Genomic DNA, 21,508 nt, shown 5'->3' on the forward strand with positions numbered 1-21,508 from the left:
CGACGCGGGGCACGCAGTACGGCGCCCGACGCGGGGCACGCTGAGCGCATGCGCGGCAGGGCTGTCCTGTGCGCGCGGCTCGTGTTCCCGCCATGGGCCCCTCGCCGCCGGTGCTGATGCTGCTGTTGCTCCTGTGTGGTCCGCGGTTCGAGTTAGGTCAGTGTGCTGGCCTGACCCTGTGTGCCCCGGGAGACATCAGGAAGGGGGTGGGGTCCCCGCCCTAGTCGGGCGAGAGACCGTGGCCCCTCCGTCCGCTTCCCGGAAGGGCTTGCAGCGGCCGGACGTACCTCCCGGAGGCGGCGCGGTGGTGAACGGCGTGCATCTACCTTCTTTTCTATTTTTCTGGACATACAGTGAAGAGAATATAAAGACACCCCCTCCCATGTGCCCGTCCCGCAACTTAAAACAGTTGCGAATTGATAGCTAATCTTGATGTTTTGGTATCGCTCCCACTTTCCCATTTCCCTGCAGCATTTTTGAAGTGAATCCAGGCATTACACTATTTTATTTGTAAACACCAGCTTGAAAAGCCAAAAAGAGAGTCATGAAAAAAATACTGTCCTCTTTCCCTGCTTTAAAAAGGTAACAGTTCTCCTTAATTAATGTCACTAAACGGCGGTTCACCGGCTGTCCCTGTTACGGTTTACTGGCGCTAGCGTCGAAATAAAGTGCGCGCACTGCAAGTGCATGTCGTTTCTTAATTCCCTTTAATCTGAGTGCCCTGCTTGCTCCGTGTCTTTCTCCCTTGAGTTGATGAAATCATCCGTGTGAGTGCGACAGAACGAGAACAGGAGGTTACAGACAGAAACACGCGAAGAGGGTGCACTCTGCTGCCATAAAGGAATTTAGGGTACTTAGACGTCCTTAAGTAGAAACAGAACTTTCCAAAATGGGGACAAGTGCGGTGGGCTGGAAATAGCACTGACCTGGAAGTAAGGAGACCCGGATCATCTAGTCCTTGTTCCCGGCTAACTAGCTTTTCATGTGATTTTCCTTTTTTGAGTCCTGGGTTTTTTCCTGTTAAATAAGGAGGTTGAATTAATGATCCTTTTAATCCTGATTTTCTGACATGTTCAAACAGCGGATATGAAGGATCTCAATCAATTATTTGCTAAGTACTGTGCTCTGTGCTAGATGCCAGGAATACAGTGGCCAAATAGATGTAGTACTTTTCTTCCTGGAACATCTGATATAATGGGGAAAATCAGTAAGAAATGGGGAGGAAGAGGCAGAGAAACAACATGAGAAGTGTGGATAGACAGGGTCTGCGAGTATTTCAGGGTCTTAGTGTCTAGGTTTAGCTAGCTGGGACAGAGTTGTTGGGTACAGTAAGGACAGAAATAAACATTTGTTGAATAATTGCCATCTGCTCAGAACATTTCACACATAAAATTTTAATTTATACAGCCACACCTATGAAATAGATGTTACCTCTACTTCGTAGGCAAATAAATCTGCCTCATTTGCCTAAGATTACCCAACAAATTAAGTGGCAGAACAAGAATTTAAGGCCAGATTTTTAAGCCTACTTTTTTTTCATTACACCCTTATGAATATTACATATAGTCCAAATATTGCCACTTGTTTAATATATATTCATGTATTACTGATGATGCTTCTTTTTCTCTGCAGGCAATGGGCAGACTACTAACATGGTCCAGCTACCAGGTGGGAGATTCCAGATGGGAACAAATTCTCCAGATGGCAGAGATGGTGAAGGGCCTGTCCGGGAGGTGACAATAAAACCCTTTGCCATTGACATATTTCCTGTCACCAACAAAGATTTCAGGTACATCAGGTGTTCTTCCAGGAGTGGTAGAACTTTTTCAAATTTTCATTCCTTATATATTCCTTTTATATCTAAAAGGAAAGTAGCTTATTTACTATTACATGTCATCTTTGCAGTAATACTGTGGGATAAGTGTTACCTACATTTTTCAGATGAAGAATCTGAAGTCTGGAGGTTCACGCTCTGTTAGTGGCGGAGCTGGGTCTGGAACTCACAGCCCCCGACTCTTCAGCCAGTGGATTTTCCATTACACTGGGTGTAGCACTGAGAATTATGGGCGGGAGTCAAACACTCAACAAAAACCTCTTCCACAGGGAGAAGGAATTGGGAGCAGGGTCGTAGTAGCTGAGTCTCTTAAATTCCCTTTATATTTACTTAGGGAAATGGAGTTAGTCTAGGACAGACATTGTGGTTCCAGCTCAATCTAAGAAGCCATGCTGAGCTGCCTCAGTCTCCTCACGGTGGTATGTTTTGTGTATGTTTGTGCAGGCTAAAGCAGAAAATGATCCAGGAGATACCTGTGACTTACCTTCAAATGATACAGTGGGGGATGTAGAGGGAGGAGGGGAGTATAAGGAAAAGGAAGGAACAGAACGACAAAGCAAATGTGGGAAATGACTTAAGTGTTACATTGTGGACTTAGAAAAAAGTTGATTCGGGGCGCCTGGGTGGCTCAGGTCATGATCCCAGGGTCCTGGGATTGAGCACGCATCAAGCCCCTGATTGGGCTCCTTACTTGGAGGGAAGCCTGCTTCTCCCTCTCCCATTCCCCTTGTGTATGTTCCCCCTCTTGCTGTGTCTCTCTCTGTCTCTGTTATAAATAAATAAAATAAAAAATAAAAGACAAAAAAGTTTTTTTTTTATTCAGGAGACACAGACGGAGGTGAGCATAAGGGTAGTTGGTGACTTCTCAGGCCCTTTGACTTAGTGATTCCACCCTTACAAATTCTCCTTAAGGAAAAGAATTAAAGTCTTCCAAAAACATTTAGCTAAAAAGATGGCATTGTGAACAAATATAACAACATAAGGATCACTTAAACATGTTGTATCAACATCACAGAATACTTAGAAGCCATTAAAATCCTTTTGTCAAAAAGAATTGTGAGATGTTAAGTGAGGAAAGTAGCTTACAAACAAAATACAGGGTATGATCCTAGTTTTAAAAAATACGTGCATGGAGTATAAATGCGTTTAAAAAGAACTGGAAGGTGTAACATTGCATTAGGTAACAGATTTTGCCCATGTTTTTGTGACTTCCAAATGAGAATAATTGCATGGAAGCACTTTTTGTTTTTTGTTTTGTTTGTGTGTTTTTGGTTTTTTTTTTTTTTTTTTTTAGGTAAACACCTTCTTAAAGCTATTTAGAAATCCTTGCAGAGGGGGCAGAACAGGAAAGGATATGGACGATATACCTTAGTTGATGTAATAATGGATTTCAGTTTTTTTGTTTTTATCTACCTCTATTTTCTCATTTTTCTATAATGTGCATTACTTATATATGGTTTTTAAAAGAATGTTTATTAAAATTTAAGGAGAAATCACTTTGGGTCAGGCTTGCGCTATATCATGACAGAAACAGCGAACTAGGTAGACGCATGTACACTTTTGTGTATTTCAAGTTATGACCTATTTTATGATAGAAATCTTTTATATTACGGGGCGCCTGGGTGGCTCAGTGGGTTAAAGCCGCTGCTTTCGGCTCGGGTCGTGATCCCAGGGTCCTGGGATCGAGCCCCGAGTCGGGCTATCTGCTCAGCAGGGAGCCTGCTTCCCTTCCTCTCTCTCTGCCTGCCTCTCTGCCTGCTTGTGATCTCTCTCTGTCAAATAAATAAATAAAATCTTTAAAAAAAAAAAATCTTTTATATTTCAAATAACACTAGTTTGTTACTTATTTATTTGTTTTTATTATCTGTTTATGATAGACTTTCAGCAAGCCCCTAAACATTGCTTAGAACCCATGATTTATCTCTGCCTCTCTGGTGGAAGATTTTCAAACCGTTCAGATGCTCTGAGGTTGGTAAATAGCTATTAATCTGACCTCCTCCATTCTCAGTGCCCCTTTCATGGGTGAACAAGGTCTTCTCAGATCAAAGGGCAGTCATCGACGGGGTACTTTTAGCCCAGTGAAAACAATCCATCTTACCCTGGCAGTTTGCTTGCTGAAATTTGCTTTACCATACCAAACTGTGTGAACATCCGTTCTAAAATTTCAGCACATTATTTTTATATGATTCCATTTTTTTCATCTGTTAGATAGAAATAGTAACACACATTCTGCCTCCCTCTCGTGATTGTTGTGTGAGTAGGTGTATGATGAAGACCTTTCAGAGAAGAGACCCATTCCCCACCCTTAAATCTTCTCAACAGCTTTATTCATAATCTCCCAAAACTGGAGATTACCAGATGATCTGTGCCTGGTGAATGGGTAAGCGAAGTTTGGTGCATCCGTACAGTAAAATGCTACTCGGAATCGAAGAGGGACAAGCTTCCAATACTGGCAACACATGGATGAATGTCAGAAGTATTATGCTAAGTGAAGCCAGACCCTACATACTGTATGATCCAATTTATGTGAATTTGTATTCTGGGCGAGGGAAAACTATAGGGACAAAAACAGATCAGTGGTTGCAGAGGCATGAGGGAATTTTTAGAGGTGGTTGATAGACTTGCTCTGTATCTGGATTGTGATGGTGACTGTCCGCTTTGTCAAAAATCACAAAACTATGCACTAAAAAGAGTGCCTTACTGTATGTGAATTAAACATATAGCCACAGATTTAAAAGAAAATCTCCTGCCTGGGCTTTTGTAGGAGCTGCTTGTTGCTGACGGAAACTCTGTGATGTGTGGCTTCGAGGAGACTCTGTGAGGTTTTCTGGAGCAAGAGGGGGTGAGAGCGGGACATGGAACCTTATCATCAGCTTAACCAAGTGAAATATCTCTTTTCAGGGAGTTTGTCAGGGAAAAAAAGTACCGGACAGAGGCTGAGATGTTCGGGTGGAGTTTTGTCTTTGAGGACTTTGTCTCGGATGAGCTCAGAAACAAAGTGACCCATCAGATGGCGGTGAGAGAACCGGGCTTGCAGCGGAGGGAGTGCGAGTGGGTTATGGTGCTTACGGTAAAGCACCACAGGGAAGCCCACCTGAGAGCTGCGGGAGGGAGGAGCAAGAGAGACCCCCTGCGGAGGGTCCGCAGGACACATACTCCCGGTGTTCACACTGGGCTGGTTTCTGCGCACTGAGGCTCGGTAAGAAACCACGTACGTGTAGGGTTCAGGTTACTCCCTGAGCTGACGAGAACAGCCTGGCACCCTCTAATAACGGCAGTTATTGAGCCTGAAGTGTCATTCTGCCTCGTGTGTGTCAGTCAGGAAGGTGCCCTTGCCGGGTCAGAGAATCCAGCGGTCATACTTCTTTTTTGTAGTCTGTCCTCTGGTGGCTTCCAGTGGAAAGGGCGTTCTGGAGGCAGGTAAGGGTTGGTTCCTCTGCCTCATTTTTTCCCACCCCTGCTGACTCTTATTCTGGAAGCCTGGTTTCCCTCAACCCCTTGCCCATCTGGGGATACTAAACTAAAAAGGGCAGCATCCAAGCACCCTTGTTTCCTCCGCCCTGATCTTCTTGCTCTTTGCGCATCCCATTCCACACCGGTTCATATTTATGCTCCTTCTGACTCACCTCTCCTCACGCTCCAGGCAGTCTCTTCCGACTTCCTTGCTCCATCTAGTGATAAAAGCTGAACTCAGACACCCTAGGCCTAGCCTTCCTCAGACTTCCGTGAAGTCCCAGAAACCTGTCTCACTTCATCCTGGCTGTCAGCCTGCAGGTCCTGGCTCTGGCATCCGAGAGAAACTGGAGCTCCCAGTGGTACACGTGAGCTGGAACGATGCTCGTGCCTACTGTGCGTGGCGGGAGAAACGGCTGCCCACCGAGGAAGAGTGGGAGTTTGCTGCCCGAGGGGGCTTGAAGGGTATAGAGCTGGCAAGGCGACTTACCTTTATTCTTCTCCCCATCCTGCCCTGCGTGGGAGCTTTGAAGGGGGGAAGGGTCCATACTTCCTAGAGCAGTGCTGCTTAATCTGTGTGGCTGGCGGAGGGCCACTTGTTACCGTTCTCAGTTCTGATCCATCTCAGAACAATAAAAGTTAATAACTGGAAAACTGCAATGAAGAAACAGACGTAAAATTGGTTATTCTTGGAGATTCTACCCAGACATGTTATATTTCAATGCATATAATCGGAACAACAAAGTACAGGGAACAAGAAAAGAATTACCCAGCATCCTTTTCCGTAGGCGTGAAGGGAATCCTACAAAGAGCGGCAGTCCCGACTGAACAAAAAGTCAGGAGAAGGAAACAGCAGCTCATGTTCAGCACCTCTGCTGCTTTTTTAAACACCAGCCAGGCCATTAGTCAAAATTACTGTGATAAATGAGGTTGTTTATTTATCCAGTCTCGGTCCAATGGACAAGTTTCTGAGCTCTTACTCTCAGTGTCTGTACCTCTCCGGATTTGAGCAGGTAACAGATAGTTTACAAACTGGCTTGAATCAGAGCCACACCTGGGACTGCACTGCCCTGGAGCAGATCAGGCGGCCAGGGGCTCCGAATGCGGGATGGTGAGTGGAAGGGACAGGCATGGGAAATGAAAGTGAGTAATCTCTCTCTCTCTCATCTCACCACCTCCTGACTTCCTTTTGGTTCCCTCCCTCTTCTGGCTTTCCCTTTCACAACCTTCACCTCCTCCTCCCCCACTGTCTCCTTGCTGTCCTGGCAGGTCAGGTTTACCCATGGGGAAACCAGTTCCAGCCAAACCGCACCAACCTGTGGCAGGTGAGTCATATGTTCCTCACCCCTGTCCCTTCTCAAAGCATTGACCGAAACCTCCTGAGGCTAGGCATCGTGTTGGGCCGTGGGACTGCGTGGGCTTTGTGTCCTAATGGGACAGGTACCTGGTAAAGCAAAAGACAGTGTGGTAGATCTACATATCGAAGAGTTGCAGAAGTTAGTGACTGCCTGAGCGAGGTGGGGGTGACTTCATGGAGAAGATGACATTTGAGCTGATGGAATAGGAGTTTGCTAAGTGAAAATTGGAGGAAAGGGTGTTCACAGCAGAAAGAACAATGTGAGTGTCAGCACTGCATTGGGAAGGGTACCATGTGTTCAGAAATGGGACAAATTCAGAGAGGCTGGAGCCTAGGGAAACAGGAGGTATAGGAGATGAGGTAGACAGTGGGTTGTATGGTTTTCCCCGCAGGCAGTGGGGAGCTGGTGAAGGTTTTTAAACAGGACTCACAACATCATTTGATTTGGGGAGGATGCTAGTCGCTCATTGGTGCCTAAGTGAAGTAGAGCTGCAGTGGGGGCAGGGGTGGGAGCTGTCTCTGAATTTGAGGCTGTGGCAATGGCCCAGGGGATTATGAACACGTGAATCAAGTAGAAGTGGGATGGAGAGGAAGCCAAATGGGAGAGGCATGGCCAAAAGATGGACGGGATTTGGTAATTAATCAAAGTGGAGACGTGGGAGGGAGTTGGATTCAAGCATGAAACTGTTTGGGCAACAGGGTTATGGTGCTACCATCATCAGAACAGATGGTATGCAGTTGGGGTCAGAAGGATAGAACGTGATGGGTTTAGCATCAGCTTAGTTTAAGGTGCCCTTGGGTCGTTTATGTGCTCAAATATTGGAAATATGAGTCTAGATCTATGAGTCTGGATCTTAGGACAGAGGTCTGGGTCAGAGCAAGTGGTTTGGGAGTCAGCAACATCTATCTTAGGCAAGAATGTCATCCCCCTGGGAATCCCTGTAGAGTGTGGGGTGGGGGGGGCACGGCATCAGCATTTCAGGGGAAAGCATTAAAGTGGACCTGAGGGGTTAGATGATCTTGGGATCAGAGCTTTGCAGAAAGACAGATCTGAGTTATTTGCTATATGGTCTTTGATAAGTTAACCACTTTGAGCCTCAGTCGCCAGTTTCTTAAAAGGAGAAAATACTCTCCTCACAACCGTGCAAGGATGAAATTAAAAGAGAAATGTGGCAGCTGGAGCACAGAGTAGCTGTTGAGTAAATTATTACCCCTTCATCTTCCCTTTAGTGAGATCAGCTTCCATAGAGTAGGGGGACCTGAACCCCAGTTTTACTGAGAAGATTGAACAAACTGCATCAGCAAATACAGGTTCCTTTCCAAGCATTTTGGTGATAAGAACAGATGAGGACAGTAGAGTCAGGTCAGATGAGGGAGAGTTAAACTGTTGGTGGTAGAAGGGGAAGAGATGGTACAGGAGAGCACAGGGCAGGCATCAGTCGTCCTTGAGAAGGGAGGTGGTGCTGAGCAGAGAGGAGGAGCCTTCCCAAGGCACTGAAGCATGTGGCGTTCAAGGCTGAGAGGTTGAAGCTGCCGAGAGTGGAGAAAGTGGGAGTGGGTTGGGCTTGACATAGACCACTATGGGCACAGGGAAGCCACACATTTCCTAATCCAGTCAGGAGGTAATGGTGGAGGACATGAGGAAACAGGTTCGGGAGCTCAGGATGGGCATCTCAGTACACTGCCTCAAGCCCTTCATCCTGCCCCAGGTGACCTTGGTTTTCCTCTGGGTAGGCAGGAACACCCACCTTGGAACAGGATGGTAAATGTTTGAGCTTAAATTTCTCCCCCTCAGGGAAAGTTCCCCAAGGATGACAAGGCTGAGGATGGCTTCCATGGAGTCTCCCCAGTGAATGCTTTCCCCCCCCAGAATAACTACGGTAAGATCTCCCTCCATGTTGCTGTCAACACTCACAAATTGGTTGGTGGGATCACTCTGCCTGAAGGATGAGGCGAGAGAAACACCACCAGGGAAGCATTTGATACCTGTGGGGCAGGGGAGTGGGGGATGGTGCTGCCCAGCCTGGGACTGACCCACCTGCTGTGCTGCAGGGCTCTATGACCTCATGGGCAACGTGTGGGAGTGGACAGCATCTCCATACCAGGCTGCTGAGCAAGACATGCGTGTCCTTCGGGGGGCCTCCTGGATCGACACAGCTGACGGCTCTGCCAATCACCGGGCCCGGGTCACCACCAGGTGAGGAGCTTGGTAGCTGGGGGCTGAGGGTCTGGGTCTTGCTCTCCCAGAGCACAGGCAGCCCCAGAGCTGGTGCTGCTGCTGCTTCCACCCCTCAGTCTGCACCCCAAATTGTGGGTACAGAAAAGAGAATAAGCAGCATTTGCCATGAGAAGCAGAAGAACCTAGGTCAACTTGCGCCTTTTCTCGCCAGCTCTCAGCACCCAGAGAGACTTTGTGTCTCATAAGGGTTTCTCCTCTCGTCCTCATAACTAGGTGGCAGAGGCAGGGGAGGGGAATGGCCACATCAGTACTAGGTCATGGCCCGTGGTCATGGAAATGCTCACCCTTCAAAGTGGAAAGTACATGAAAAATAATTTTCTATAACCATTTTACTTCACAGTCAAAATAGGTTCACAGAGGTGCTGGGACCTGCTCGTGTCACACAGATGGGTAGTGCTGGTGCCTAAATGGTAGAGTCCCAGGCTCCCGAGTTCCCTGCTGGGACTCTCTCTGCTTTGCTCATCTGTAGGGTTATTTGGATGATCTTCCTCTGACTCCTCCCATTCCTGGGTTCCATAAGGACCAGAAAGAGACCACAGTTTCTGTGGCCTCGGGAAGTCAGGTTTGCAGCTGTTTTTTTGGTACATTAAGGCCCTGGCTTTCCCTTACCTCCTTTTCTAGGATAAAGTAGTAGAGAAAGTACTGCCTGGGAGCCAAGAAGCTGGGTTTGCCACTGAATCTCTTGTGCCCGTGAAGCATTGGCTGGCCTTGGCCAAGACTTTTAAATCTTCCTGGTATCTGATTCTGGGTCTGTAAAGTGGTGAACAAACCTGCCTGCTGGAAGCGTTGAGAAACGGCAAATGAAGGAATATATGTGAAAGTCCTTGAAAAGTATGAAGTACTCACTGGCACATGATATTCTTGCTTCTAACTAACAGGTTTATCTTGGCTGAGTTATTCCGAACTGTGAGCAGGCGAAGTTACTAGTCATTGCCTTTCTTGCCTTCCAGAGCAGACTCCAGGGCTATGCACTCCCACTCCCTCCACCCTATCCCAAGTCCCTTCTTACCCTTTCCCCAGGAGTGCCCTCATACCAGCGTTCTTTCTAGTCCCTGCCCTCAGTCCTTAGGCACGCTGGACCACAGCAGGCCCTAGGAGGTTGAGCAGGAAAGTTGGCTAAGGCTCCAGGCCCCTTTCTCAACGAATGTCCATTCTCTTTCCTCTTCTTTGGTGGCAGGATGGGCAACACTCCAGATTCAGCCTCAGACAACCTAGGCTTCCGCTGTGCTTCCAGTGCAGGCCGACTGCCTGGGGAGTTGTGAACAGCCACGCAGAGCCGAGAAAAGCCCGGTGGTACCCATGTCACTCCCTGGCCACATTCCACACAGCCAAACTCCAGGCTCTTCAGCTTCAGCCTCAAGAATGAGTTCCCTCCCCTTACCCCATCCCTCTGTGGCAGGCATCTCTCATCAGGCCAGGAGAGGACTCTGACCTCAGAAGAGGGGTACCACTATCTCTTGAAGAAGGGGCCTGACTCAGGGATAGTGGCCCGAGAGCTGGCCGTTTCTCGTAGAGGTCAGATATTAACCATATAGGGCCAGTCCTTAAACATCTGGGGCAGAATGCTCTGAAAGGCCCGTCGTTAGAAATTTTTAAATCTGTTCCCTCCCCCTTTCTCAGTGCCTGATGCAGGGATCCAGCATTGTTTTCCGAAGACAGAATTTCCCCATTTTTCTTTGTTTTCCCAGTGAACTGCTGTGGAAGGAAAATCCATCCTTCATTAGCCTCATTTGTGGTGTCTCATGTGCCTCTGGAAGAACCTGATTTCTGCTATTGGTCTGTAGAAGGCGGTAGCTGGGCTCCTTGAAGCACAGTGCGAGTCTTAAAAAGGTCTCAGAGAACTGAATTATGGACTAGACAAAACTACATTGTGGGAGTCACAAAGCAAGTAACACTCCAGAGAGACAAATAACCAGAGCCTTCCTTTTCTATTTCTATTATTAATTAAACGAGGACTTCCATATGCCTCTAAACACATGTCCCTGGAAAGGAACCTGCTTCCGTGGTGTCAGTGGGTGTTGCGGGGTCAGTAAAATTTCTGTGATTGTGTATTTCAGACTGTCCTCTCTTTTACCGTCCCCCTGGAACTCTAAGGGAAGTACCTTTGAGTGTTAGGAACTCTGGGCCTCAGGGAAGGACCTGAGATGGTGGTACAGCTGGGAAGGAGAGAAGCAGGAAAGCTCTCAGACCCAAATGCTAGTTGCCCTCCACGGGGCCTGGCCCTGACCACACTTAAAACGTGTGATGGGAGCACCCTGCTCTCCTTGTGCAGAGCCTCTGAGAGGGGACGGTGGCCCTAGTGCCAGGGGTCCTGGCCAGGGCCAAGTGCCCCCTGTGGATAGAGGCCGGGGCGTGGTCTTACTCCTCAACTTACATTTCTGTGGCTTTCCCTCCTTGCCTGTCGCCCACCCTACCTACCCCGCCTGCCAGCCGCTCAGTAGTCTTCCTCAGCCAGGGAAAGGAGCACAGCCTTGGGTGTGTTCTCGAAGAGGGCAGCCCGGTTCTGCTGCTGTCCCTTCTTCACCCAGTGGCCATACATTCGGAAAGCATAGGCGTCGATGAGTCGGCGCAGAGGCCGGAGGGCGTAGGGGTCACGGATGACGATCTCCCGGGTCACAGGCTTCACCCGGCGGTACTGGTAATAGATCCGCACTGAAGCCAGTACTGTTAGAGCGATCACCTGTAGAGAGCCAGAAGCGAGAAGCTGGCCCCGGCCCCTGCCGGCCTGTCTCCTTCCCCCTCCGAAGCAGAGAGTCCCTGAGCTCGTTTGCCATGAAGCCTATGTTCCTACTGCTGGACGCTCCCTCGTGCTCTCCCTACCATCCCAACCCGTGGCGTCTGCAGAGATGTAGGCGGTAGGAGCCAGGTGGGGGACGCCTGCCTTCTCTGAATTCAGAAGTTGAACTGGAACCATCACGGGGATGGGTGGAGAGGGGAGGGGCAGGTGCTCTGGAAGCCCTGTGGGTAAAACGAATCCCTGGGGGAAGGAAGGGGACTTGGGGGCTTGGACTTGGGGAGTCCTGCCCAGGGCCTGGGCGGGAGGGAAGCTTCAGCACCTTGAACTTGCCCCGGGGGCTGAAGTGACGCACTTCTTCCACCACATACTGCTGGAAGAAGGGGTGCGCTAAGGCCTCTTCTGCTGAACAGCGGCCCTGGGGGTCCACCACCAAGAAGCGGGAAACCTGAGAGAACAAGGAAGGGGAGCTGAAAACACCAAAGCAGGGTCCCCGCTAGCACTTGACAAGACAGAAGGTCTTCCCAGCATGGTCCTCCGTTCTGTGGCACGATATGCCCCCCACTCCAGCAGGCCTGGCCTCTCACCAAGTCCTTCACAGTGTCTGAATAATCATCCCATTCAGGCGAGCCAAACTGGTAGTTGCCACTCATGATCATCCTCAGCATCAGCATCTGTTTCCGGTGCCAGAAGGGCGGGGAGCCCGCCAGCAGGGTGTACATGATGACCCCTGTGCTCCACCTGGCACCAGGGAGACAGGGAGGAAGGCGGGAGGGCTGGCAATAGCTCCTGCCATTTCCTCCCCTCCACAACCAGGTGCTCCCAGCCACGGGGACACCCCTGTCACTGTGGGTCACTGTCTTCCCCAACGTACTCACATGTCCACCTCCTTCCCGTAGCCTGGGTGGTCATCGTTCATGGAGCATTCAATGATCTCAGGAGCCAGGTAACTGGGGGTCCCACAGACCTCTGCAGGAATAGTTACCGTCGGGATAGGTCAGCAGGGGCACTTGGAAGAGGAAGGTCCAGAGAAGACAATGGTGATGTTGTGATAAAAGTGACCGGGTGCTTGGGCTGGGCTTCTTCTAACACTGACCAACTTCAGGACCAAGGGCAGGGACTGGGTGCTGGCTCCTAGGACCACCTGCCTGGGCCTGTGGTTTCGTGGCCTGGAACACCAGCAGTGGGAACCTGGCCCAGCCCTGGGATGAGGCTTACCCGAAGAGACACCTAGCCTGAAATAGTAGCATTTTTATTCTGGGGTGGGGGAGGGCTTGGGGGAGAAATGCAGGCATTTTCTGTTCCTGGAAGTGTGGATGAGAGAGCCTGAGCCTCTGGCACGGGTCAAGGCCATGTTACCAGACCTCGCAGCTTCTCTCCTGGCTCCAGCTGGCAGGAAAAACCAAAGTCTGTGAGCTTGATGTTCATGTCGTCATCCAAAAGGATGTTCTCAGGCTTCAGATCCCGATGCACAATGTTGAGTTTGTGCAAGTTGCGGATAACCTCCAGCAGGGCTCTCATGATCTTCCTGGGGTGGGACAGGCACATGTTACTCTCTGCTCCTCCTCTGCAGGGCCAGGTCTCCCAGGAGGGAGACGAAAGCCCATGTACCTGCCAGACTGCCAGTGAGGGAGGACTCCGGACAGGCTGGCGGGAGGCTACAAAAGCCTGCAGCACACCCCCAGCCCAGACAAACGCATGCTGTGCCCCCTCCAAGACCTTAGTGGTGGGACCACTTGTGCTCTGGGACAGAGAGTGGTGACAGGGGCAGGTGGATCCTTACCTAGTTTCCTTCTCACTCAGAGTGACCTTCTCAGTGAGGTAATCGAAGAGCTCCCCTCTCTTCATCCTGTGGGGACAGAGTGTTTGTAGCTGGATTGGTTCCAAGTCCACCCCTCCTTATCCTGCTCCCAGGGACCTATTTCCTACCCTCATATCTCCAGAGACAAGGTGGGCCACAATAAAGGACCAAGGGCTGCAGGGAAGAGCTGGGGACGTGAGTAGAGACGTTGTCTAGGAAGATTAAGAGAGCAGGGGAGGCTGAAGGGGTGGGATGGCAGCAGTGTCGGGGTCCCCTGATCTGTGGAAGTCACAGCCCAGACTGGGATCTGTCAGTGTCAAAATCAGGGCTGGGGGGTCGCCTGGGTGGCTCAGTGGGTTAAGCCTCTGCCTTTGGCTCAGGCCATGATCTCAGGGTTCTGGGATCAAGCCCCACATCGGGCTCTCTGCTCAGCAAGGGGCCTGCTTCCTGCTCTCTCTCTCTCTCTCTCTCTCTCTCTCTTTCTCTCTGCCTACTTGTGATCTCTGTCAAATAAATAAATAAAATCTTTTAAAAAAAAAATCAGGGCTGGGAGGTGAAAGAGGGACCCCGAGCCACTGGTCCAAGGCCCCAGATCCAGAGCAGAAGGGCAGGAGTATCCTGATCTTTCCCAGGAACGAGTGATAGAAGCCATAGTGCAAGTGCTGAGGGAGCAAAGTCTGCTTATTTTAGGATTAAGAATTATGGTTCAGTCTTCTCACTTCTTGGGATGACGTGGAAAGAGGTCGCTGCTAGAACAATCTAGTTAGACTCTGGAGGGCAACTCAGGACAGCATTAAAAATAGCTTCCCCGAGCGACTTCTTCAAAGGTTAGGGATATTTGAGCTGCCCTCAAGGGCTCTAAAGGACCATGTTACTAAGTAGAGTTGAGACAGCTGCGGCCGGTTAAGTCTGGGGGTCCTGGGAAAGTCTCCCCTGGTTAAATAGGAAAGATGTGTCCTGCCCCCTCCCAGCTACCCCTCCAGGGAAATTGGTTTGATTCCTAAGGCACAAGGGATTTTGGCCCATGGCACAGAGGCAAGAAAACCCTTGAGCTTAGCTGGTGGAGGTGGAAGGGGGCCTCTTTGAGGAGATAACCTAGAATTTACAGAGGTGAACCTTACTTGCACGATACCTGTACTGTGTTCCTAAAAGGCAATGTGTGAATCCAGTTTTTATCATTCTAATTCCATTTTAAAGACACTAGGAGAATTCACTGTTAGCTGCAGAAAGATTTACCAGTAAAACTGGGTACTGTGCAGGGTGCAACGGGCTGTGGCTTCCTGGAGGTGGCAGTTGAACCGTACACACCAGCCAAGTTACACTGTGTCTCCGAGCACAATAACCCTGCTCGTACTACAGTATGGACAGTATGAAACATTCTAACAAGACAAAATCTACTTGAGTAATTTCCTCAGGTAAACCCAGTCCCTAAATTAGCCGTTATGTGTGGAGAAATCAAGACGCCCCCACAGCAATGATGCATGCAGGGAGATTCACATTCTTCAGTGAGGACTCAGGGGAGTGGGGGAACAGGAAGCTGGAGACCTCCCTTCCCTGGGACCCTTTTCTAATAATGATAGTAGGTCTGAATGCATTGTTCACAGAGCACTTTGTATTGTTGGAATTTAATGCTGAGAGCCTGGGAGATAGGCAGAGTGGTTGGTGTCATTTTTCCTTTCTTGAGAAAACAGAGGCTCTCAGAGCTAACACTGACAAGGAGCTCATCTTGTGAGCCCTAGTGGTGCAGAAGCAGGGGAATAGTGACATTGATGATGACAACGATGATGTCATTCTTTGAGCCACACCCCAAATATAACCTTTACCACCTGTTTTCCTGGGCCTCTTACACCAATACTGAGGGTCTCCTCCTTCCCACTCTTGCCTCCTTACAGTCAGATGGATGCTTTTCAAAAGTAAATCAGATCCCATCACCTTCCTACTCTCATTCCTCCAAAATCCTGACTCTGGCTAACATGCCTGCAAAATCTGGTGTTCGGTCCAGACCGACCTCACATTCTGCCAACACCACAGGCTTGCTCCCCGTCCCCACCCTGGCTTCCCGGAACATGCAAAGCCCACCCAGCAGGGCCCTTGCTTTGGCTCTTCCTTCTGCCCTTCTGCGGAGCCTTCTCCAGGTCTTGGCTCCAATCCCTCCCTCACTTCGTCTGGGTATCTACTTAGGTCACCTTCTGGAGAGCGTTCCCTGGCCTGTCGTTCCATCTAAAGAAACCCCACCTCTCTCTAAGCCCTGTTTTGGCTCATGTGTCTGTACATGTACGTAACTGTGCGTGTGTTGTGGCTGACTTTATTACTCTCTCTTCACTCTCTGAAAATCGTTCCACGAAGTCAGGAACCTTATATGTCTTGCTCATGGCTGTAGCCTCTGTGTCTAAAATGAGGGTTGAAGGACCGTTGTAGTTAATAATTCATAGCATTTACATCCTGCTGTTTGCTGTGCTATTATTACTTCTGTAATACCCGTGAGAAAACAGACACTGAAAGAAATCATTGGCTTCTACATGGTGGACACAGGACTCGAGACCTGGCAGCCTGACCCCCGGGGCTGATCTCCCTAACGCACTGGAGACCGTATTTGGCCTCCACAGTGTAGGGAGCTGGCTGTTGAGCTCCAGGAAGCACTGGATAGGGGACCACAACAGGAGGTTCTCCGACAGACCCCAGGGTGTAGCTGGCTCCGGGGCTGGGTACTTACAGATCGAACACCAAGAAGAAGAAAGTGTTGGTCTCATAAGTGTCCTTCAGCTGTACTGAAATGGAAATGACTAACTGGTGTCAGGTAGCAGAGGAGCCTGGGCAGAGAGGCAGCAGGGGTAGAGGAGCAACAGGGTTAAAGCTGCTTGGACCGACCTCAGAAGCTGGAAGGGGCATCAGAATGCTGTTCAAAGTAGGACCGCTAAGGGAGGGACCCGCCCAGGGACTTCACGTTCCCATTCCCAACCTGCAACTAGCCCCAGCCCTGCTTGCAACCCCTTCCGTCTGGCTGGAAGAGAAGGCTTAGAACTGAATCTCCGCAGCCGAGAGCATGGAGCTGGGAGCCTCACGCCTCAGGGCACCGGGCTGGCGGGGTTTCGGGGCAGGAGACGCGCCGGTGGTTTTGGCTGGCTGCACAGTGGGGCCGCGCTCCCAGACTTGGGTTAGTAGAGCAGAGTCATGGTGGAGCACCCTGCTGAGGCCTAGGGCCATCACTCACCGATGCTGGGGAGCCCTGAGACCTTGTGCAGGATGTCCACCTCCTTCAGCGTGGCCTCCCGTAGCTCCTGCACCTCCTTAGGGCTGAAGCCGCCTCCACCAGTGATGTCAATGATCTTCACGGCGTATTCCTGGCACGTGGGCTTGTGAATGCAACGCCTGACAACACTGCTCACTCCTCTGGGGGTGCAGAGGACAGGTGGTTCCAGGGCCCGCTCACCCCAGGGAGAATCCCAGGTCTAAGCCACCACAGAAATGTCCTTTCTTGCCCACCAACTCCCTGGGAGCTTGGTGGAAGGGTGGGATGAAGAAGATAGTTGGAGAATGATTTGTCTGGAGCTGCTGAGTAATAAGCCTGGTCTTAGGGCCCTTGACTCCTAGTTCAGTGCTTTTTCCCAGCACCGAAGGCCATAATCTTCCCTCTGACCCCTGATCTCCGACACTTGCACAAAACAGGGTTTGGATGTGCTTGTCGACAGCACCAGGAGAGCTCTGCTGGGAAAGGTCTCTTACCTGGATGCTTCTCTACCCTTCTCATCTGTTCTGGTTCAGGAGGGCAGGACCCAAACTAAGGGTTTCTTCAAGGGGATAATGCTTTGGGGATGGAAAAGGGTTGGTGCTCAGGGTCCATGGAACCGGCTGGAGCCTAAGACAGCACTTCCTGGGGAAGGTCTGGGCCTTACCTGCCCAGGATCTCCTTGGGCTCATAGTTCTCATAGAAGCCCTGGGCTGAGTACGAGTCTGGCAGTGCCTCGTCCCGGGTCATGCTCAGCAACTCGGGGGTGATTCTCAGGGGCTCTGAGGGAGAAATAGAAAGATGCTGTCAACTGAATTCTACCCCTGAAACTAATATTACACCAGGTGTTAACGAAATTGAATTTAAATTAAAATTTTTTTTAAAAAAAGGAAAAGAAGCGGCTGTTAGCCCTCTTGATCTAGGTGGTGTGCCCTTTGAGGGCTGGGCCCTTTCTCGCTCATCTGTATCACCTGGCACAGAGCAGGCCTATTGTGAATGCTCAAAACACCTGCACCTTCCCACTGGCTGTAAATTTCTGTGAACCCCAGGCAAGCACGTGGCTCCAGGAATGTTCTGGCTGTAAGCTGCTGTTCCGACAGCAGGTGGTCGGCCAGGCCTAAGCCCAGGCTGGAGGCAGGAGGCTGGGCCAGAGGCAGGAGGTTGGGCTGTCAGCCCTCAAGGTCAGCTCTCATGAGGCCGTCACACCCTTGAATCTAGAAAGAACTCCAGAGAAACCTTGCAGGGGACAAATTAAAGGGCTGTCTCCTCTCTTTGAGGAGATGAGGGTGGTCCTGCTTTCCCTCTGCTTGTTCTCTGCACTTCCGAGAGATGAGAAGCTTCATGATTTCCCTTCTTAATATGGCAGTCCTATAGCCTCTCCCTGCCACCTGCTGTCATAACTGTCCTCCTCTGGAAACTCCCCTCCTTCCAAGACACACTTCCTGTGCTTCCCACTGTTCCTTACTCATTCTGCCCTTATCCAGGACTTTCCTAACCTTCCCTCCTCCCTCCTGTCCTCCCTCCTTCCACCCTCCCTTCCTGCCTGCCTGCCTGCATTCTGCTGTCCCTCGCTCCATGTCTCTCTCTCTCTCTCTTTCTTCCTCTTCTTTCTTCCATACTCCTCGAGAAGCCCTCTGCCTGGTGCTCAGAGGGATGCAGAGCTTAATAGTCCCAAGCTTTGGTATCACTCGTCAGTGGGTGGTGTCACCTCCTCCATTCGACTGATCTTATCTGGGATGTCCTAGCCATTCCTCCCCACCTGTGCCCAGTGCTGCTCCCTGAATGTGAGTCAATGGTTGGAGGTATCCCTTTGGCTCAGGGTCCTGATGGCAGAATGGACCTGTCCTCAGAATGCCCCATGTCCTACCAAAATATTGGCCAGTGAGCCCTGTGGCAGGTACTGCCTTTCGGGGCACTACCAAGCCAGGATATGCCAGCCGGACACAGAGCTGCTGAGCTAGCTGGCTTTGCCGCAGGAATATGGAGGCCACCTACCCACAAGGCCACCTAGTACCTCCTACCTTCGATATAGGATTTGAGGGATGGAGAGAATCATTTACCGACAGGGGGAGGGGCGGACAGAAAATGGGCACAAGTTCACACTCAGTAGGGCCAAGCCGGCCTCTGGTCTCACTTCTACTCCCCTTTCTGGGCTCAAGAAGGCCTGGTCTATCCAAGGGGCCAATTTTCTGACCAGCCAAGTGGGGCTAGCTGTTCCAGGAAGCCTGGTGTCCCCACTGCTGGGTGCCTGGTTACCAGAGGAAGAATTAGAATAACAACGGTCTCCTTTGCCAAGAGCAGGCTCCCCAGTCAGCAACCCCAGCTGAGCACAGAAATATCTGTTCCTGTAAAAACAAGCCTATTTCCTTGCAAGTCCTTTTAAGCTCCCAAGATGGGCATCTGTGCCCCCCACCTGCCACGACTGGGTAGCACACCATCTCTCCCTTTCCCCAGCCCTCCACAGGCAGAGGGTGTATCTATCTGGACCACCCCCACTGCAAGCCCCAGAAGCCATCCAGGCTGGAGTCTCTGTTCCCTGGCATGACGAGCTTCACAGACTTCTGGCTGCACTCCCCTCTCCTGGGGTGGGGCAGGAGGGCCAGCCCCTTGCTCTAGGCCTAACTTGAGGCCATCTTTGAGCCTCTGTCCATGGCCTCCATCCATACCCCCCACTTTCCCAAGACTTCTTTGGGAAGAGTCCCCAGATGGGAGTAGGTTACCTGATTCTTTTTGGAACAAAACATCCCTCCCCCAAGCTCAGAGAGTCTGAAAATACAGGGAACGTGCTCTCTGTAGGCAAATACCCTGAGGGGGGCTTCAAGAGTCAGTGGTGTCACTCTGCATCCATCTGCCCTCAGAAGAGAAAAGTGGGTCTAACAGCTCTTGGGGTTTCTGTCTTCTCTGCTGCAGAGCCTCTCCCTCTCTCTGCCTGTCGCCTGGCTTTTGTCCATCACCCACCCAGCTACTCACTGTTAGGTCCTCGCAGGCCCTGGAGTGAATGTGACAGGAATCCTGAAGTTCTCAGAGCTCCTTGGGGAGTGGGGACAATTGAGCGCTGAAGCGGCTCCCCCGCAGACGCTCGTGGCCACAGTAAGATATCTTGCTGCTCCTCCTTCGGCTTTCGGGCTTTGCTACTTGGTGACGGAAGGCTGACGTACCAGAAATAAATCACAACTGCAAACCTGGGATGCAGGCCAAGGCCCGGCAGGGGCCGAGTTTCCCCAGGAGATGACCTCTGCTGGAGGGTGAGGGAAGCTCGGGCAGCCTGGGAGCAGTCAGGATAGCAGAGGTGACCTGTCTCCCCTTTGGAGCTCCCTTGGCCTCTGGGCCCTGAGTAGACAAAGCCAGCCTTGGTGGGAATGCCGTCACTTCTTTGGGAGCCATTCTGTGTATGTTGAGAGCAGGGCCCTGGAGAAACCCAAGCACTGGCAGACCCATAGAGCAGACATTGGGGCCCACAGAGGAACGGTTAGTGTGGCTGACCTGCAAAATGCAGAACTTAAAGGTTAGGGAACATCCCCCTTAGGATTCGATCTCTGATCTACCTCCATGATTTCATCCTTAACCCATTTGGTTTTCAGCCTGTGGGCTATTGGGTGGAGCTCCCGGTGCCAGGAAAAGCATATGGGCTCTGACAGTGTGCGCCATTGGGCTCTTTGGGTGAGAGTCCTCATCAGTATAATTAAGAGGTTGACAGAATTGGAAAAAATGTATGGAAGGTGCTGGCACACAGTAGACACTTATTGCTCTCTCGTTCTAAAGCTACTCTTTTTTTTTTTTTTTTTTTTTTTTTTTTTTAAGATTTCATTTGTCAGAGAGAAAGCACAAGCAGGGGGAGCAGCAGGCAGAAAGAGAAGCAGGTTCCCTGCTGAGCAAGGAGCCCGATGTGGGACTCGATCCAGGACCCTGGCTGGGATCATGACCTGAGCTGAAAGCAGACGCTTAACCGACTGAGCCGCCCAGATGTCCCTAAATCTACCTTTTTCCAAATCCCTAATTCTAATAGAACAAATGAAGGGAGGGGTAATGCAGTGCTCCACACAGAGGCTGAGCCCACAGGCATGCCTGGTTAGCATTTCACAAAGCACTTGCACCCCAAAACTCTGGTGTTAAGCCCATGGTAAAGAGAATGTGACTTGCTCAAGGCCACTAAATAGGTAAGAGGTTCTAGACTGATCTCAGCTGTGGCCCCAAGTGCTCTTTCCGTTATTCATGTTGACCATCTGTTTCTTCCCCTGGGGAGATACTTGCTGGACTGCTAGAGATGCAGGAGCGGAAGTGACTTGGGGTCTGTGCATAAAGGCTTCTGCTTGCTGAGACGCAGCATCTGGCTCAAGATGAAAACACTTCACTTACTGTCACTAAGCTCCCTGATCCCTTCTGTTGTCCGGATGCTAAACTACAGACTTGATTTCTGCTTTATACTTTGTGTTTAACAAAATCCCTTCTAACCTCAGGGCAAAAGGCCAATGTATCTAGTGGATTATTCCTGTCTCTTTGTAGCCATGGCTTCTACCAGAGAGAGGCCAGGCCAGCCAGACTCTTGCATTTGTTGATGTCAGCGGTTCATTTTCCTTTTAATTTTTTAATTTTACTTAAATTATCACGTATTAATTTCAGGGGTAGAATTCAGTGATTCATCAGTTGCATACAATGCCCAGTGCTCATTACTCCAAGTGCCCTCTTTAATGCCCATCACCCAGTTACCCCATCTCCCCATCCACCTACTCTCCAGCAACCCTCTATTTGTTCCTCATAGTTAAGGGTCTCTTATGGTTTGTCTCATTTTCATTATTCCTTCCCTTCCCGTGTTTGTTTTCTTAAATCCCACATGTGAATGAAATCATATGGTATTTGTCTGACT

The 21,508-nt window shown here is 50.3% G+C and overlaps 2 protein-coding genes across 6 annotated transcripts; one reads left to right on the forward strand and one right to left on the reverse strand.

Annotated features, from left to right (window-relative positions):
* Positions 1-32: 32 nt before the first annotated feature.
* On the forward strand, positions 33-10,934 carry SUMF2 (sulfatase modifying factor 2). The gene is made up of 9 exons (XM_047713076.1): positions 33-156; positions 1,633-1,789; positions 4,736-4,850; positions 5,210-5,254; positions 5,602-5,752; positions 6,557-6,612; positions 8,440-8,524; positions 8,697-8,841; positions 10,061-10,934. The coding sequence occupies exons 1-9, from the start codon at positions 93-95 to the stop codon at positions 10,143-10,145; spliced, it is 903 nt and encodes a 300-aa protein (XP_047569032.1). The 5' UTR covers positions 33-92; the 3' UTR covers positions 10,146-10,934.
* PHKG1 (phosphorylase kinase catalytic subunit gamma 1) lies at positions 5,291-19,791 on the reverse strand. Of its 5 annotated transcripts, none has more exons than XM_047713072.1 (11): positions 19,615-19,790; positions 17,312-17,426; positions 16,630-16,808; positions 16,132-16,186; positions 13,401-13,466; positions 12,982-13,145; positions 12,496-12,586; positions 12,205-12,358; positions 11,940-12,065; positions 11,302-11,563; positions 5,291-5,941 (listed from the first exon to the last, which is right to left on the reverse strand). In XM_047713072.1, the coding sequence occupies exons 2-10, from the start codon at positions 17,392-17,394 to the stop codon at positions 11,318-11,320; spliced, it is 1,164 nt and encodes a 387-aa protein (XP_047569028.1). In that variant the 5' UTR covers positions 17,395-17,426; positions 19,615-19,790; the 3' UTR covers positions 5,291-5,941; positions 11,302-11,317. The 5 variants fall into 5 exon arrangements, with proteins under 5 accessions (XP_047569028.1, XP_047569029.1, XP_047569027.1 ...); XM_047713073.1 differs by lacking the exon at positions 5,291-5,941 and adding an exon at positions 6,454-6,731; XM_047713071.1 differs by lacking the exon at positions 5,291-5,941 and adding an exon at positions 6,755-8,174.
* Positions 19,792-21,508: the final 1,717 nt, after the last annotated feature.

The sequence above is a fragment of the Lutra lutra genome, chromosome 18, assembly GCF_902655055.1.
Source record: "Lutra lutra chromosome 18, mLutLut1.2, whole genome shotgun sequence".
NCBI classification, from domain to species: Eukaryota; Metazoa; Chordata; class Mammalia; order Carnivora; family Mustelidae; genus Lutra; species Lutra lutra.